General features: G+C 48.9%; 1 protein-coding gene across 2 annotated transcripts in view; it reads left to right on the top strand.

The window, feature by feature from the left end:
* The window catches only part of LOC144168748 (glypican-5-like), a 157758-nt gene that overhangs the window by 116523 nt on the left and 27392 nt on the right, over positions 1-13843 (top strand). For both annotated transcript variants that reach the window (XM_077697707.1, XM_077697708.1), the window contains 2 exons: positions 10025-10205; positions 12924-13144. In XM_077697707.1, the coding sequence (XP_077553833.1) occupies positions 10025-10205; positions 12924-13144 (402 nt within the window). The remainder of the gene's footprint in view (positions 1-10024; positions 10206-12923; positions 13145-13843) is intronic.

The following is a 13843-nucleotide window of genomic DNA, read 5'->3' as shown; positions in this document are numbered from 1 at the left end:
ATTGGCTGTAGAATATATTATTGAGAACAATGTCCAAAAGTCAGTGATATTCACTGATTCTCAAAGTGCTGTGCAGGCTTTAGCGTCAGGAAAGGAAAAAATCCAGTCTTTAATCAATTGCTAAAACTACTGTGCTCAGCCCACAAACAAAACTTGAAATCACAGTCTGTTGGGTCCCAGGTCACTGCGGCATAGCCGGAAATGAGCAAGCAGACAGGAATGCTGTAACTGCAGCTCTTCGGAGTGACCTAGATATTCAAAGCATCCCGTACGAGTATCTTAAAGCGTACGTACGTAAGAGGCTGCGCGACCAATGGCAGGAAGATTGGAATGGGCAAACAGCAATTAAATTGCACATGGTAAAACCCAAGTTAGGTAGATCAATCTGTGAGAAGCGAGACAGGATCACAGAGGTTACTCTCTGTAGACTGCGCATAGGCCATACCCATGCTACACATGCGTACCTATTGAAAAGAACAGAACAGCCACGCTGCTTGAGGTATGGAGGGTCGCTATCAGTCATGCACGTACTGGTAGAATGCAAACTACTTGAACCGCAAAGAAAGCTTCATTTTCCAGAATTGTACACACGCATGATCCCTCAACACCCATTGCTATTTTTATCAGACGAGCCACTTTTCTCTGTGAACCGTGTTTTTAAGTACCTCTCAGACTTAGATTTTTTAAGGTATGTGTCATATCACCCGTGAGCCGAGCCACCATCGTACACTAGAACCCGGTAGGACCACTCATTGCTACCGCAAAGACGGTGGCAAGGGGTGCACATAGAAAAAGCCTGTCATAGTGACAAATGTTTTTACTTTGCCCTCTACACCAATTCTTTTTTTAACAGAAATTTGAGATACCTTTTATTATATATTCTGTACTTTATATTCTCACTTGAATAATCCTCACCATAGTACTGGCGCTCTTTGGCCTTGATGCCCTTGCGCCAAGAAAACCTAACATCATCATCATCATCATCATATCACTTACCTTCTGTTGGCAGAATCAAATATTCTGGCCTCGACAGCTGTCTTCCGATGCGGAATTTCCCACATTTTTCACTCCGCAAGCACTCAGTTCCCGTGTTTTGCCAGTCCTCTCAACAACTGATGGACGCAAAAGCACATGACAGTAATAACAGTCACGAAACCAGTGCTCCGCGCACATAGAAACGGTGGGCCGTTGCAGCGGTTTCAATTTGAATTGGCGGCTTTGTGCTTGCGAATTCAGAACCGAGGTGGTGCACCAGTCGGCTGTTCGTAAAAAGTTGCTTACATTTTTGCTCAACGGATGTTTGATGCGGAACTTGTTAATAATATTTTTAAACAACACATTCTAAGCGAAATTTGTTGGCTCTTTGAGTCACGGAATGAATGTTTTGTATTCTCCACCAAAAGTAACCTTTCGGTTGCGCCATCTGATGGACTTGATGGTCGAAAACTGCGCAGTAGGTTGGTCACGTGGGGCGTCGATTTTTACGCCGCGAGCTCGACATGTAGGTGGCGACAGCGTCGCGCTGCTAGTGTGGATGCTCCGCTGAGCGGCCCGTAAGAATGCGCACTGTGGGCGCGCTTCATGCCTTTTTCTCGCCGTATGTGCGCACGAAAGGTGCAAACAAGAGTGGTATGCTGTAGTTCGGTTCCTCAACGTTCAATGTATAGCATGGAAGCGGCAGTCAGTTTTCATTATTACGCCAAAAAAGCGACGACTCATCGGGAATCTCAGAATGGCCGTAATTGTGACAATGAACTTGTACGCTGTGGCTCGTAGCAAGCTCGATCTTTCCAGACTATGGCTTTGAGCCTTCAATAAAGGCATAAATATAAACAAATCAGGAAGCCTCGATCTCTAAAATTCAGTTTACAACGGCAATCTAAATCGCTTTCACTGGTAGCATGACGCATTCTTGCATTTGTGGGATGTTCTGAAATAGTAACGCTACTTAACTGCCCCGAAATTCTTTCTAAGGGCTTACGATATTTTTGTGTGTTCAAAAGGCAACATGAAATTGCTGAATTTTGATCAGCGCAGAGATAGAAATGTAACCGCTCTAACGGGTATTTTAAATGAAATTTTAGCGACTCTTACGCGTTTATATATTATATATTACGCGTTTTCTCCTCTTTCTTTAAACTTAGGTCCACGTTAAGAGGTTAAGACGTGACCAAATTAGGCATTTGGTTATGCTGAGTGAGACACGTTTCTGTACAAAGTGATTCATGTCGGATTTGAAAATGATATATATATATGAAAATGACACACGAAATGCCACATGACTTACGCAAACTCGCAACTGCTTAATTTTAACGAAAAATCCCCCCTAAATACTCTTGCGCATCCATCGAAACGCATTTTAAATAACACGTAAAATTAGCAACTCGATACAGTTGAATAAATGTTTATTCCTCCTCCTGAGTATAACCAACGACTGTCCAAAAATAGTATTTATTTTAGAAAAGGTACGGGAAGGACACGATCACACAGGCGCTTGCGGGTGTAAAATACGTGTCCGGTAATGTATGGGCGATAGCGCACGGGTCGTATGCAGTGTAAATTTTTTTGTTTGTTTCTTCTTTCTATAAGGACACAGCGCAATTTTACAAGGGTGTGGAATTTGCACGCGTATGCACAGGTCTTGTCGCTTCTTATCCGTTTCGCGTACTCAACTTATATCCTTTAAATAATCACCACGCCACCTTCAAAAAGCACACTTCGACGTTCCCGAAACGGCAGACGACTGCACTCAACAATACGAAAAGTGCAATGTGTGGAAAGCAATGTTTATAACACGTTTCACACTCAAGCGGTGACCACAGCGAAGATGTTTCGTGGAATTAAACCAGCGCATTAACCCGCAACGGCCGCTGATTATTGTGTTTCTAGAGGAAATGCGCACGCAGAGCTAACTATGTCATTGCTTACTGCCAAACGAGCACACATATTGGTTGTTTTGTCGTGTGCAGCACGCGTCTTGCGCCTCACGCAACGTGAAAAAGCAGACGACGCGAGAGCGCCATCTACACTATACTCATAGCATCCTCGATTAACCGCACCGGTGCACACCGGGGCACACCGGTGCGCCTTTTCATCCTCGATAAACCGCACCGGTGTGCACCGTTCGTCCTCGATAAACCGGGGTGCACCGTCGCGGGGCAATTTTCGGTTGCACCGCCGCGCACCGAGAGAGTCGACGGTGCGCCGGCGTGCAGTCCCGAGATGCATCGCGGACGATGCCGGCGAAGGAGCTTCCTCCGCCGTCTGCTGCAGCGACGGCGCATCGCCGCACTCGTGTCAAGGCAGACGGAGCTGTGTATTGTTGCTGACAAGGATGGCGTGCTTGTGAATTCATCGGGCAACGATGCGATAGTCTCCTAACGGGCGGTAACAACGGCCAGTGATTGTAAATGAGGGCGCGAACTTTGTGTACTTCAAAGACGGCTGCATGCATTGCCAGAAAGTTGCAATGGGGATTGACATTCGTTTCGTTCGATCGAATTATCATGAGCTGTTACCGGAGTGCCTAGACGATGAAGACCTACTTGTTTTGCTGTAACGGAAGGGCGGAACAAAACAGGCGCTCGCATTATGGCTCAAACGAAGATTAGAAGCAGAAGCAGCTTGTATGTAGCTGTTTAGTGGAAGCGGTGGCGGTACGTTGTTCTGCATGTGTGACGTATTTAAGTTGTGCGTACATATAATCATTGGCCTTCAATAAATACCACTTTCAAATAGCGCTGTGTCTCATTACAGTGCTGTATTGTTACTTGTGAACGTTTTTATGAGTTGATTTCTTCGATTAAGAGATGGCGCCTGGGTAGAACCGCCCCGTTTGTCCTCGATCAACGCTCCGTGCCGGTACGCACCGTCGTGGGGCACTGTGCACCGCGCCGGTTTTGGGGGCAACACCGGTGCTTGTTTATCGAGGACGCTATCAGTGACAACTTAAGAACGGCACCGGAAGTTGCCGCTGTGCCTTATCACCGTAGCCGGATGTTTCTCCGCGCGGCGCAAGTAGGGCATTACTGGGAATATTTTGAACATGGCCTGAGCCGTTCCCGTGATTTTTTGGACTTAATATGCTTATAAACGACTCCAGTGACGACAAACAAACTGCGTGAGACAAGGCAGATGATATTACGCATTCATAGCAAACCCCTTTCAAAACGCGCGCGCACTGACGTCACGGGTCCGGCGCTTTGGCGGAGTGATACACTACATGAGGAGGTGCCGTTCTCGAGTTGCCACCGAGTATAGGAGTGGTTCGTCCTGCCGCGGCTAGGGGCCGACTGTGTTCGCGCTCGGGGCGAATAGGGAAACCAGGGAACGTCCAAGCTTTAGAGGCCTGGCGCCATCTACCGCGCCTCCACGCAACACTGAGTAGGCTGAGCCTCACCGTCCTGGACGGCCGCCTGCTTTAGGCACTGTGCACGCGCCCTTGTAAAGGCGTGGTATTTGTAATATGCAAAAGGAACAAAGCGCAGAAGGAAAGCTACCGCCTTCGCTGCCCTGAATAGTACGAGTTGGGAAGGCTGGTCACAGCCTCACAGGCGGCACATGTTTCCGTGAATTTTTTAGAAAACACAACGGCGATGACTAACAAGCAGATTACATGCTGCTGTCAAAGTAAAGTATATCGGTTTGCCAGCTACTCATGAGCTTACAATAAATTTACCCTCTTAGCGAATACCGCGCGCATTGGCAGTATTTGCACGAAGGCTGGTTTTTCTGCTTTGTGCATGTGTCTTCCGTGGCGTTTATAATGAGAATTCATGCGGCATGTAACACTCAGCTGTTGTTTTAACGGGGCTCACAACAGCAACTTCTAAGAACAATAAAAAATAAACGGAGTTTTATGATGATTCCAATATTTGGAGGTCCTGCTTACCCCCTAAAAAGGAAGCGGTAGTCTTAAATCGTTAACGGGCATTTTCTGGCGGCCTTGCAGCGAAACCCGCGTACATTGTGAATGTATTCATGGAAAAGGAGACGGAAGGCACAGAGGTTGTAGTCTTTCGCTCCTGAGGCGATAATTGACTTCGTGCAAGGAGCAAAAAAACGTGGTCGCTCCGTGTTCTAGGGGTGGGACAAATTGGCACCAGCGGAAACGAACTGTCAGTGGCGAGGAGCAAGACGCATTCTGGGAATGTTTGGCGATAATTCAAGCAGTGAAATTGAAAATCGTCATCAGGTTCGTTTCCCGGCCGCAGGGGCCTCTTTTCCCATAGAGGCGAAAAGCGAAAACGCCCGTGTGTTCGAGATTCTGGCCACGTGAAAGATCCCCAGGTGGTCAAAATTAATCCTGATCCCTCCAATACGGCGCGCCTCATTGACTGTTCGGTGTCGGCGAGTTGAACCGCACAATCAATCGAAAATCTCCGCCAGTTGGTGCGCAGTTCTCGTTGCATGATCCACACTGGAGCCCGCGTATTTAAGGTAATTATACTTGCTTTGAAGTGAATGCTACTAGCACTTAATGCAGAGGTACAGACCGCACTACACCCAAACAATCGATCCTGTGAGACAGGCACCGTACTCGCAAAACCACAGCAGCGCGATTTCATGTATGCGAACAAAATGGCGTCTTTACAATGCTGTTAACAGCTAATTAATTTGCTTTCTAGTGGAAACACAAATTCAGTGAAAAAACTATGTGGAAACGTGAAAACGTGCGCACGAAAGGCTCCACCTGCCTTCTGGCTCTGCATGGCAAAGTGAATATCGCTTGCCCTCCTCCGTACGCGCAGTCAACAGTTCAGTCATTCAGTCTATTCCTAGCCCGGTGTGGTGGAATTACTGTAGTATGTTTTAATTAATATAAAACTTAAAAATTGCGTACACTACATTTCATCCGGGTCCGCCAACGTTTTTAGATTAGGTCAGTTGGCAAAGAGCGCGGCCTTCCAAGCACAGCGGCGCGGGCCGGATCTGTCGCCGACCAGGCGGTGGCGCTGCGGTAGCGTTGAGATCGGTCTCGGCGCGTCGTCTGCTACTCCTTGTTTGGAAAGGCGCCGGTGAACGACCACCGCACACCGTTAATGTTCTTCTTTGACATGCGAAATCCAACTTCGCTCTACTCTTACGCTTTAGTGACAAGAGCTTTACATTTTAATCGACATTATGACGAGAAACAAGCTGTACTTAAGAAAAAAAAAAGGCAAGGCAAACACTGCACAGTCTGCTTGTCTTCGGCTGCTTCCCGTTCCATATATTTATTTTCCCCCAGTACGGGATCTCTTATAGCTCAATAATGTTTAAAGCATATCCGAACGCGTCTTACGCTACTGAAACTGCGGGGAAGCCTACAATAGTCAGCCATCTACTTGGAATCAAGAAAAGACGCCTCGAAATTTTTATTTATGCTGTGGAAGCAAATGCAGTAGGCACGTTTTCACAACAACATATTTACAACCCCAACAAAACTGATAAAGTGAGCCGATTGGAAACCAAGTGCTGACGTGCGAGCTCAGCAAATTCTTGGTATTTTAAGTGCGGACACGAAAAATTACGATTTGTTAAACAGCTTCGCTGTTAACAAAAAAAATTGAACCAATTATTAAACCAATGTTTTTTCTTCTTTGACAGGTATAAATGTCGTTTCTTAAAAGAAATAAACGTTTTTCTCGGATGAGAATGTTTGTCGTACTGCTATTCTTTTTTGTTGGTTTGTAAATCTGATGGACAGAAACTTTCATTTACCTTCTTGTAACCCTGATATGCCGATTTTTTAAAGCGTTTAGCCTTCATTTATCTTCTTGTAGCCCTGATATGCCGATTTTTTAAAGCGTTTAGCCTTCATTTATCTTCTTGTAGCCCTGATGTGCCGATTTTTTAAAGCGTTTAGCCCGGTAGTTTTTCCGTTGAGCCATCGCTTATGCTATCTTCTGCGTTGATTTTTCCTGCTCGTTTCTTTTTGCAATCTACAGATAGGCAACACTTCTCAGTTTTGACTAGTCAGATTGATTTATAAGAGGTTTAACGCGCCGACACTTCACAGGCGATGAGGCGCGCCGTAGTGGAGGGCTCCGGATTAATTTTGACCACGTAGGGGATCTTTAACATGCGCTGAAATCTCGAACACACGGGTGTTTTCGCTTTCCGCCTCTATCAGAATAGCGGCCGGGAATCGAACCCGAGTCCTTGCGTCCAGCAGCACGGCGCGACCGCGCCGGCTAGGGATCTGATCTGACAGCACTGAGAATGTTGTGCCACACACACTGCATGCCCTTTCACGGCAGTTGTTGCGGATGAAACGTCTGGAAACAGGTAACATTTGTTCCAAGGGCTGATCGTGGAACAAATGGGATGATCTTTAAGGGATGATGCTACATTCTTCCGCCTTGCCAGCTGGGGCTGAGTATTCCCATTTTTATCGCTGTAGCTACACGGCGGGACAAGCAAACCTCTTGAATTAACTTCAACCGACAAGTTTTGCCCGACTACTGCAGCCTTCTCAATCACACCCAGAATCTTCGAGCTTGTAGAAGATAACCTGGGTAGGCGAAGCCTTCACATTCTACGATTGAAATGTCGGACATTTGCTGAGTTCCTGCATAACCGCAAACCACAGCTCAGTTCCCAACGTACGTGCTGACTTCGGCGCTTTCTACACCACTCATACCGCCACTTAGGCCAGTTTCATCGCGCAAAGGTCCATCATTTTGGCAGGACGCAACATAGGTGGGAACCACTGTCATCCATTTGGGTGGTTTTCGGCATGACTTTGGCGTCTTTGGTTGCCGACAGATGCTCAGGTATGTCAGGGAAAATACGGGGCGCCGCGCCGTTCCTCCGAGTCCACCTGCATGCCTTACGGTATCCTTACAGTTTGACCGTTCGCGACGTGTTCGTAACAGTTGACGATGTCTGAAGGCTCACAATGAATGTCACAAACGTATGTTTATGGCGTAACCTTGAAGTTTTTCCGCGGAATCGCGCTTTCCCACGCCTTCAATCCGTCAGGATCCTTCGGCGCTTTGAAGAAATGCCGCTGCACGGACTTTGCCGCTTCCGAAGCATACCCCGAACGGCAGCCCGGCGCGCAGCACGTCAACAAACCGCACCGACACTTCAGAGATCCACTAAAATATGTATGCACGATGACAGCACAGATCTAATACATTAATACAGACGTGACGAACAGGCGAGCACCAACACCACAGCGAAAACACATGGCCGGGGCGAGCCTCGCTCCCCAAACTAGATCTCAACGCAACGCCAGCGCCACCTCTCGGAATGGCGACAAAATGGTGCCGCCTCTCGAGGCGCAGTTTGCAAACTGACCTAATCTAAAAACGTTGGGGGCCGCCAAGCAGGAGCGCAACCGAAACCTGAGCACGCTGGCGAGCGGTGGCCGACCCAGTGTTTTTCTTATTTCCTGATGGCGGCGCTGGGTGTCGTGGCTTAGTGTCGCCCTCTGTTCACTGTTCACCGTCACTCTGGGTCGCTCGCTCGCCGCCGCAGCAAGTAATTGTATCAAAACCGCACTAAAATTACCAGGGCAAAGCGGTCAACTGGCGAAGTTTGAATTATCTTATCTGTTTCGAGTTGCTAGGTCTTGTGGGAAACGAAAAGAACAACGCTTTGAACACGTTGACCCATTGGATCTTTTTCCAGTACCGCTCCCTCTAGCGGCCGCCACGGCGAACTAAAAATGGCAGTAAGGGCATGCCCCCAAAAATATTTGGCTTTCGGGGAACCCGTGCATGAAATATCCTCGCCCTGCGGTCCCTTCTGCCCTGACCGGTCAACCATACCTCTCACATGAATGTCACGGTAGCAGGCGTGACTAATCTGCAGTGTTCAAAGCGCCCCCTTCTCTTTTTTTTTTTTTTTTCGTTACCCCCTCACTGGCAGCCATGTGCTGGCAGCGTGATATCCTCAAGCGTCCTTGCCCCTTTCCTTAGAAAGCCATTATTGTGTGGACGTACGAACCCATCACGAGGTGTCGAAAGGGAAGAAAAAGAAAACGTGCAGCATTAGGCAGTATAGCCGCTCCCTAAGCAGAAAACTGCGGGGCGCCCTTTTGTTTATTTTGCCCAAGGCACCTGCCGAGAATGGCGTACCGGCAGCCCGCGTATGCGCAGAACGCTACTGGAAAAAGGTCCATTGCGGCAGCACGGGATCGCTAAAAGGGTGTCTCCACCCTGTACGCCGGCGCTGGCGTCGAGGAACTCTAGGTCAAATGGTAGTGTGCGCCGCATGGCGGCGGATACATCACATGGTTCCTGTCATATCTGTCCTTGTCGGCAGGACACGAACCATGGTTAAGAATGATGAGCAGTACATAATTACTTGGTGAGAAATATACGATGGGCAAGGCAACCGTTGGTCATTAAGGATAACGGAGTGGATCCCTAGAGAAGGCAAGCGTGCCAGGGGCCGGCAGAAAGTTAGATGGGCAGATCAGATCGAATTGATCGCAGTTAGCACAGGACCGGGATAATTGGAGATCTACAGCAGAGGCCTTTGCCCTGCAGGGGGTGTAGGTGATGATGATATTTACTTTATTTATGAGACGGTAATGACAGGCTGCGCTCACAATGCAGCTTCTTGGGCCACCCATATTTTGGGACAGTTGGCCGCATAGGTGATCATCATTATTCCGAGCTTGATCAACTTCACCTAATTAATTCGCAGAGAAGTTGTAAACCAGAATTCCAGACGGCATCAACGGGAGGAGTATATGACTTCAGAAAATGGCTCTAACTTTTGTTTTTTTGAAAATTTCCTAACAAAAATTACATGACAAATGCCCACTAAGGTGGCTCTATCATGATGCTGTGTTTCGTTTACATGTCATAATGAGTCAGTTTACGATAAGTGAGCTTATTGTTGTGTCCTAAACAGCTTCACTGGTCACCCACCTCCACCGAGTGGAATGGGTCCTGGTCCTTTGTTATTGCTGTTTTTAGAGCACAATCAATTAAAGCCGAGCACTTAAAGTGCGTGTTTTGGCATGCTGGGCTGCCGGTTGCGTGTGCCCGCATTTGGAGCTCTCGGGATGCTGCCGTGGGTGCAGGGCTCCCTGTCGGAGTCCCTGGGCGGTGCGCGCACTACCCTGCGGGCCACACGGCTGGCCCTGGAGGTGGTGAATGCGTCGGGCTCCCCACCGGACGACGCTGAGCCGCAGTGCGGCCGCGCACTGGCCAGGGCCCTGGGATGCGGCGCCTGCGCTTCGCTGCCGCCTGTGATGCCACAAGGTGAGCCTCCTCCTCTCTCTCCCAGGGGACGCAGCTGCCAATGCTTTCCACGGCTCCCTGCTTGTGAATGGCACCCATGGAACTCCTCCTTTTTGACGAGTGCGAAAATTCGGAGACTGTTTTCCATATCCACTGTTTCCTTAGTTCACTCCACGTACAAAAAATGACATGTAGGCTTGGGTGAGCTGGTAACCCACACTAAACGTTCACTGTGCAAAAAGGAGACCAAGACCACAGAAAGATGCACGATACAGGGGCATCGCATCGGGCACCTTTCAATGGTCTCTTTTTTTTTTTGTGCAGAAAATGTTCAGCCACAAATAAGGCACAGCATGTGTGCGTGCATGGTGCTTGTGGGGCTGCACTGAACGGCAGTATCATCGCCATCTAGCTGTGTCATGGTAGAGTTCAAAGATAAAAGGAAAATCGCATTCGCCAGGGGATTCAGTCGGGCAAAATTGATTGCGTGTAAAAATAAATTATCTAGTATCCAGGATGGAGACGGCATCACAAAGTATTGATGCCGTCTCCCTATATTGAAGAAGGGGAATTTACAAATTTGCAACGCCGTTTCTGACGCGTCCCTAGCTCGAAATTAAGATGGCTATGGAACGATCAAAACAATTTTGTCGAATTCTTTACATAGAATTTGCAAAAGTTGAAATTTCAAAATATTCGTTCAACAACATCAGATGACAAATCGGTAAGACATTCTTGTTCAGTTCAGTTCAGTTTCAGTTTGTCGTCATTGAAGATACATTGTGTAAAAAGACATATGCTGGAAGGGGTTGTATGTACTTTTGATATGTGTGCTTTAAATGCTCGAATCGGTGAATGTAATGGGTCAAATGGATGCTGCTGTGGCTCATGAAATATGGTGTCGTCAATTGCTGCCTCAGGCTTTGCAACCTCAGCGCTTTTGTCATTAATTGGCGGCATACCCTCGCTTTTCATGCCACAGATGAGAGCCTTTTCTCTGAGGTCCAAGTGAACCCACACCTGTTCCTGTGACGGTGCTTTGGCTGCTCTCCTTTACGCCCAAGTACTGCTCGTTGCGGCTGCAAGGGAGATGCGTTTTCCTACTGGGCGTGCTTGCCAGCTTGCTGTTGGGACCGCTGGTGATGACGAGCCTCAGAGCCAGCCCACCTGTAGTATCGTCATGGTTGCCTCGCCAAGTGCCTGGCAAGCAGGGCACTTGGAACCGAGGGCGAGGAACGTCTGGAAGCTGGACACTTTTTGTCCGACAAAAGGGTGGATACGCGTGCAGATGTGATGCCATTGCTAACTACCAAGACACCATCATGCTGAGAACATTACCCTTGAGATCAGCGACACCACACCATTGGCTCTTAATACTAGGGGTGCATCACGCAGCGGCCTTCATTTCAGATCTTCCAATATGTCCAATATGGGCAGAAAAATTGGGGAATGCCTGAATTTTGCCTTTCAGCGAGAAACACGTGGGTGTTGTTGTTCTTGGCAATAAGGAACGTGCTGTGGCACGCCCAGCACTGATATGTAGCAGCGGATGCATCGCATGCCTACACAGAACGAGCGCGCGTAGCAAAACTGTGGCACTGGCGTTATCGTACACCCCAGCAGTATCTGCAGTAAAAACAGCACCTGTCAGGGCAGCAGCGTGCGATACCGGGAGTTTCAGCAGGAGCTACAGGGTGGTGCTACAGGTTTTCGGCCACAGCCAGTGCAGGTGCAACCACCGGCTTTTACACAGGGCCCTTAAAATAAGGCGCTCCTCTGAAAGTTTCAAACCGGGGAGCTGTGTCGGTACAAAAATTCCACTTTTATTTTCCTCGAACAAAAAGATCAGGCTGTGGCAGCACCACTTTCCTCCAGATGCAGCCATCCAGCAGCCTTGCCTGCTTATTGAGTTGTGCTTTCACAAAGGCTGCATACACGGGCGGCTGCCGTGTCTTGTGCGCAACTCCTGGCAGCCACAATTTTTTCAGGCTTGCACCGTCGGCGGACGTTGGAATCAGATGCAAGTTAGGACATAGGGACGTGCTGAGTTGAATTTGTGCCTGGCAGACTGACCCAGTGACCCACAAAACAAACCTTTGTGGCCTTCAGACTTATAGGAACGAGGGAAAGCGCAGTAGAGCCCCGTCAGAACAATGTGAACGGGACGGCGAAGAAGATCCCATGTAAGCGGTGAATCGACACATGCGAAAAGCTCGGTATTATCTACAGCTGAATGAATCAGGGCAAGTCTGTAGACGTGGTAAGTGCAAGATGTGCAGTAAAGCAGACCCCGGATTACGGTACAAAAGAAAAATGCAGTAAGCTGTTTGAGTCTGTTGAGCCTTTCTGGTGGCTTGAGAGCGCTTGCTCTAGTTGGTCCACGACTGTGGTCACGGCCTGTACACTTTTCTCAGCAGGTGTGCGTCTTCACTGCATTGGTGTCTTGCAGGGCTGTCAGCTTTTCTTCCTCATGGGTGCCACCAAAAATAAGTCTGGTTTCATCATCCATCACTCTGCAGTCACTCGCACAGTGAGGAATGGGCTGCTTGGCGGTAAGGCACAGAGGCAGGGACAGTGTCCGAGCACTACACATTTGCAGTGCGTTTGTCTGCTTTAAGCAGATCAAGCAGACCACTCTTAAATGCACCTTTCGAACCTGGTCTGGTTGACGCTTTGACAGCCAAGGTAATTTGGATGAAGCGACTGCGTGGACAGGCTGGTGGTTCTCCCTGGGCGCAGTGTGCGGGGGCCTGTGCGTGGAGGCGGCCCGCGGGGGCTGCCTGCGGCCGGTGGAGGCCCTGCTCGAGGGCCCCTGGGGGGAGCTGGTGTCGGCGCTGCACCGGCTGCTGCCCCGCCTGGTGGGGGCCTACAGCCTGGACGAGGCCCTGTCCCTGCTCGACTCGCGCGTCTCCGAGGCCGTCATGCACGCCATGGAGAACGGGCCGGAGCTCGCCAAGAGGGTACGCACCACCCAGCTGGCTTCTACACTGTGCAGCAAGCCAAGCATGTGGGCTTGAAACGACTGCAAGGGCAACTTTGTGGCACAAAATGAAAGGGCTGTCTCGGCAGCTTTCTCTTTGCTGCACCCAGTGCCTTTTCCTCAGTCTTGGGCAGTAACTACAGGTTTTCCCACTCAATTAGATCCAGTCGCCATACAATTTAATCCAGGTGCCAACCAATTCAACCCGGTTGCCAACCAAATTAATCCAGCTGTCATAAGGTAAAGTTGTTCAGAAGTGTTTTATGCAAAATTAGGCACAGCTTTGAAGACTTTGTTGAGTGGGGTGTGGTGAAAACGTGGTGTTTCTTGATCCAAGATGTGCAAAATAGGTCATGTGCACAGCCTAATGGACATTCACGGCAACGTGCAGACCAGGAGAGCGGTCTTGTTGGATTCGCTGGTGCCGTGTGCCGATCGTCCGTGAGATCGTCAGAGGTATAGTATTGTTGTTACACCAGCTGGCTTTCCAGTGGATCGTTACACTAGCAGACGATACATTTGACGCGTGCAGGCGAAATTTCTGACTCGAGCAGACAATTGGTCTGTTTTATTATTTCTTTTTTGCCTGCTCAGACGGCTCTGAGCAGCTCCAAGCAGCTCCGTATTTTATTTGCCCATAGAACGCCTATGGCGGGAGAAGTTTTGGGCTGTTTGGATC

This window comes from Haemaphysalis longicornis, unplaced genomic scaffold (assembly GCF_048455015.1).
Source record: "Haemaphysalis longicornis isolate Haplotype H1 unplaced genomic scaffold, Haemaphysalis longicornis Haplotype H1 scaffold_2, whole genome shotgun sequence".
Lineage (NCBI taxonomy): Eukaryota > Metazoa > Arthropoda > Arachnida > Ixodida > Ixodidae > Haemaphysalis > Haemaphysalis longicornis.
The sequence above is the reverse complement of the archived record's forward strand: the minus strand, read 5'-3'. Positions and strand labels throughout refer to the sequence as shown.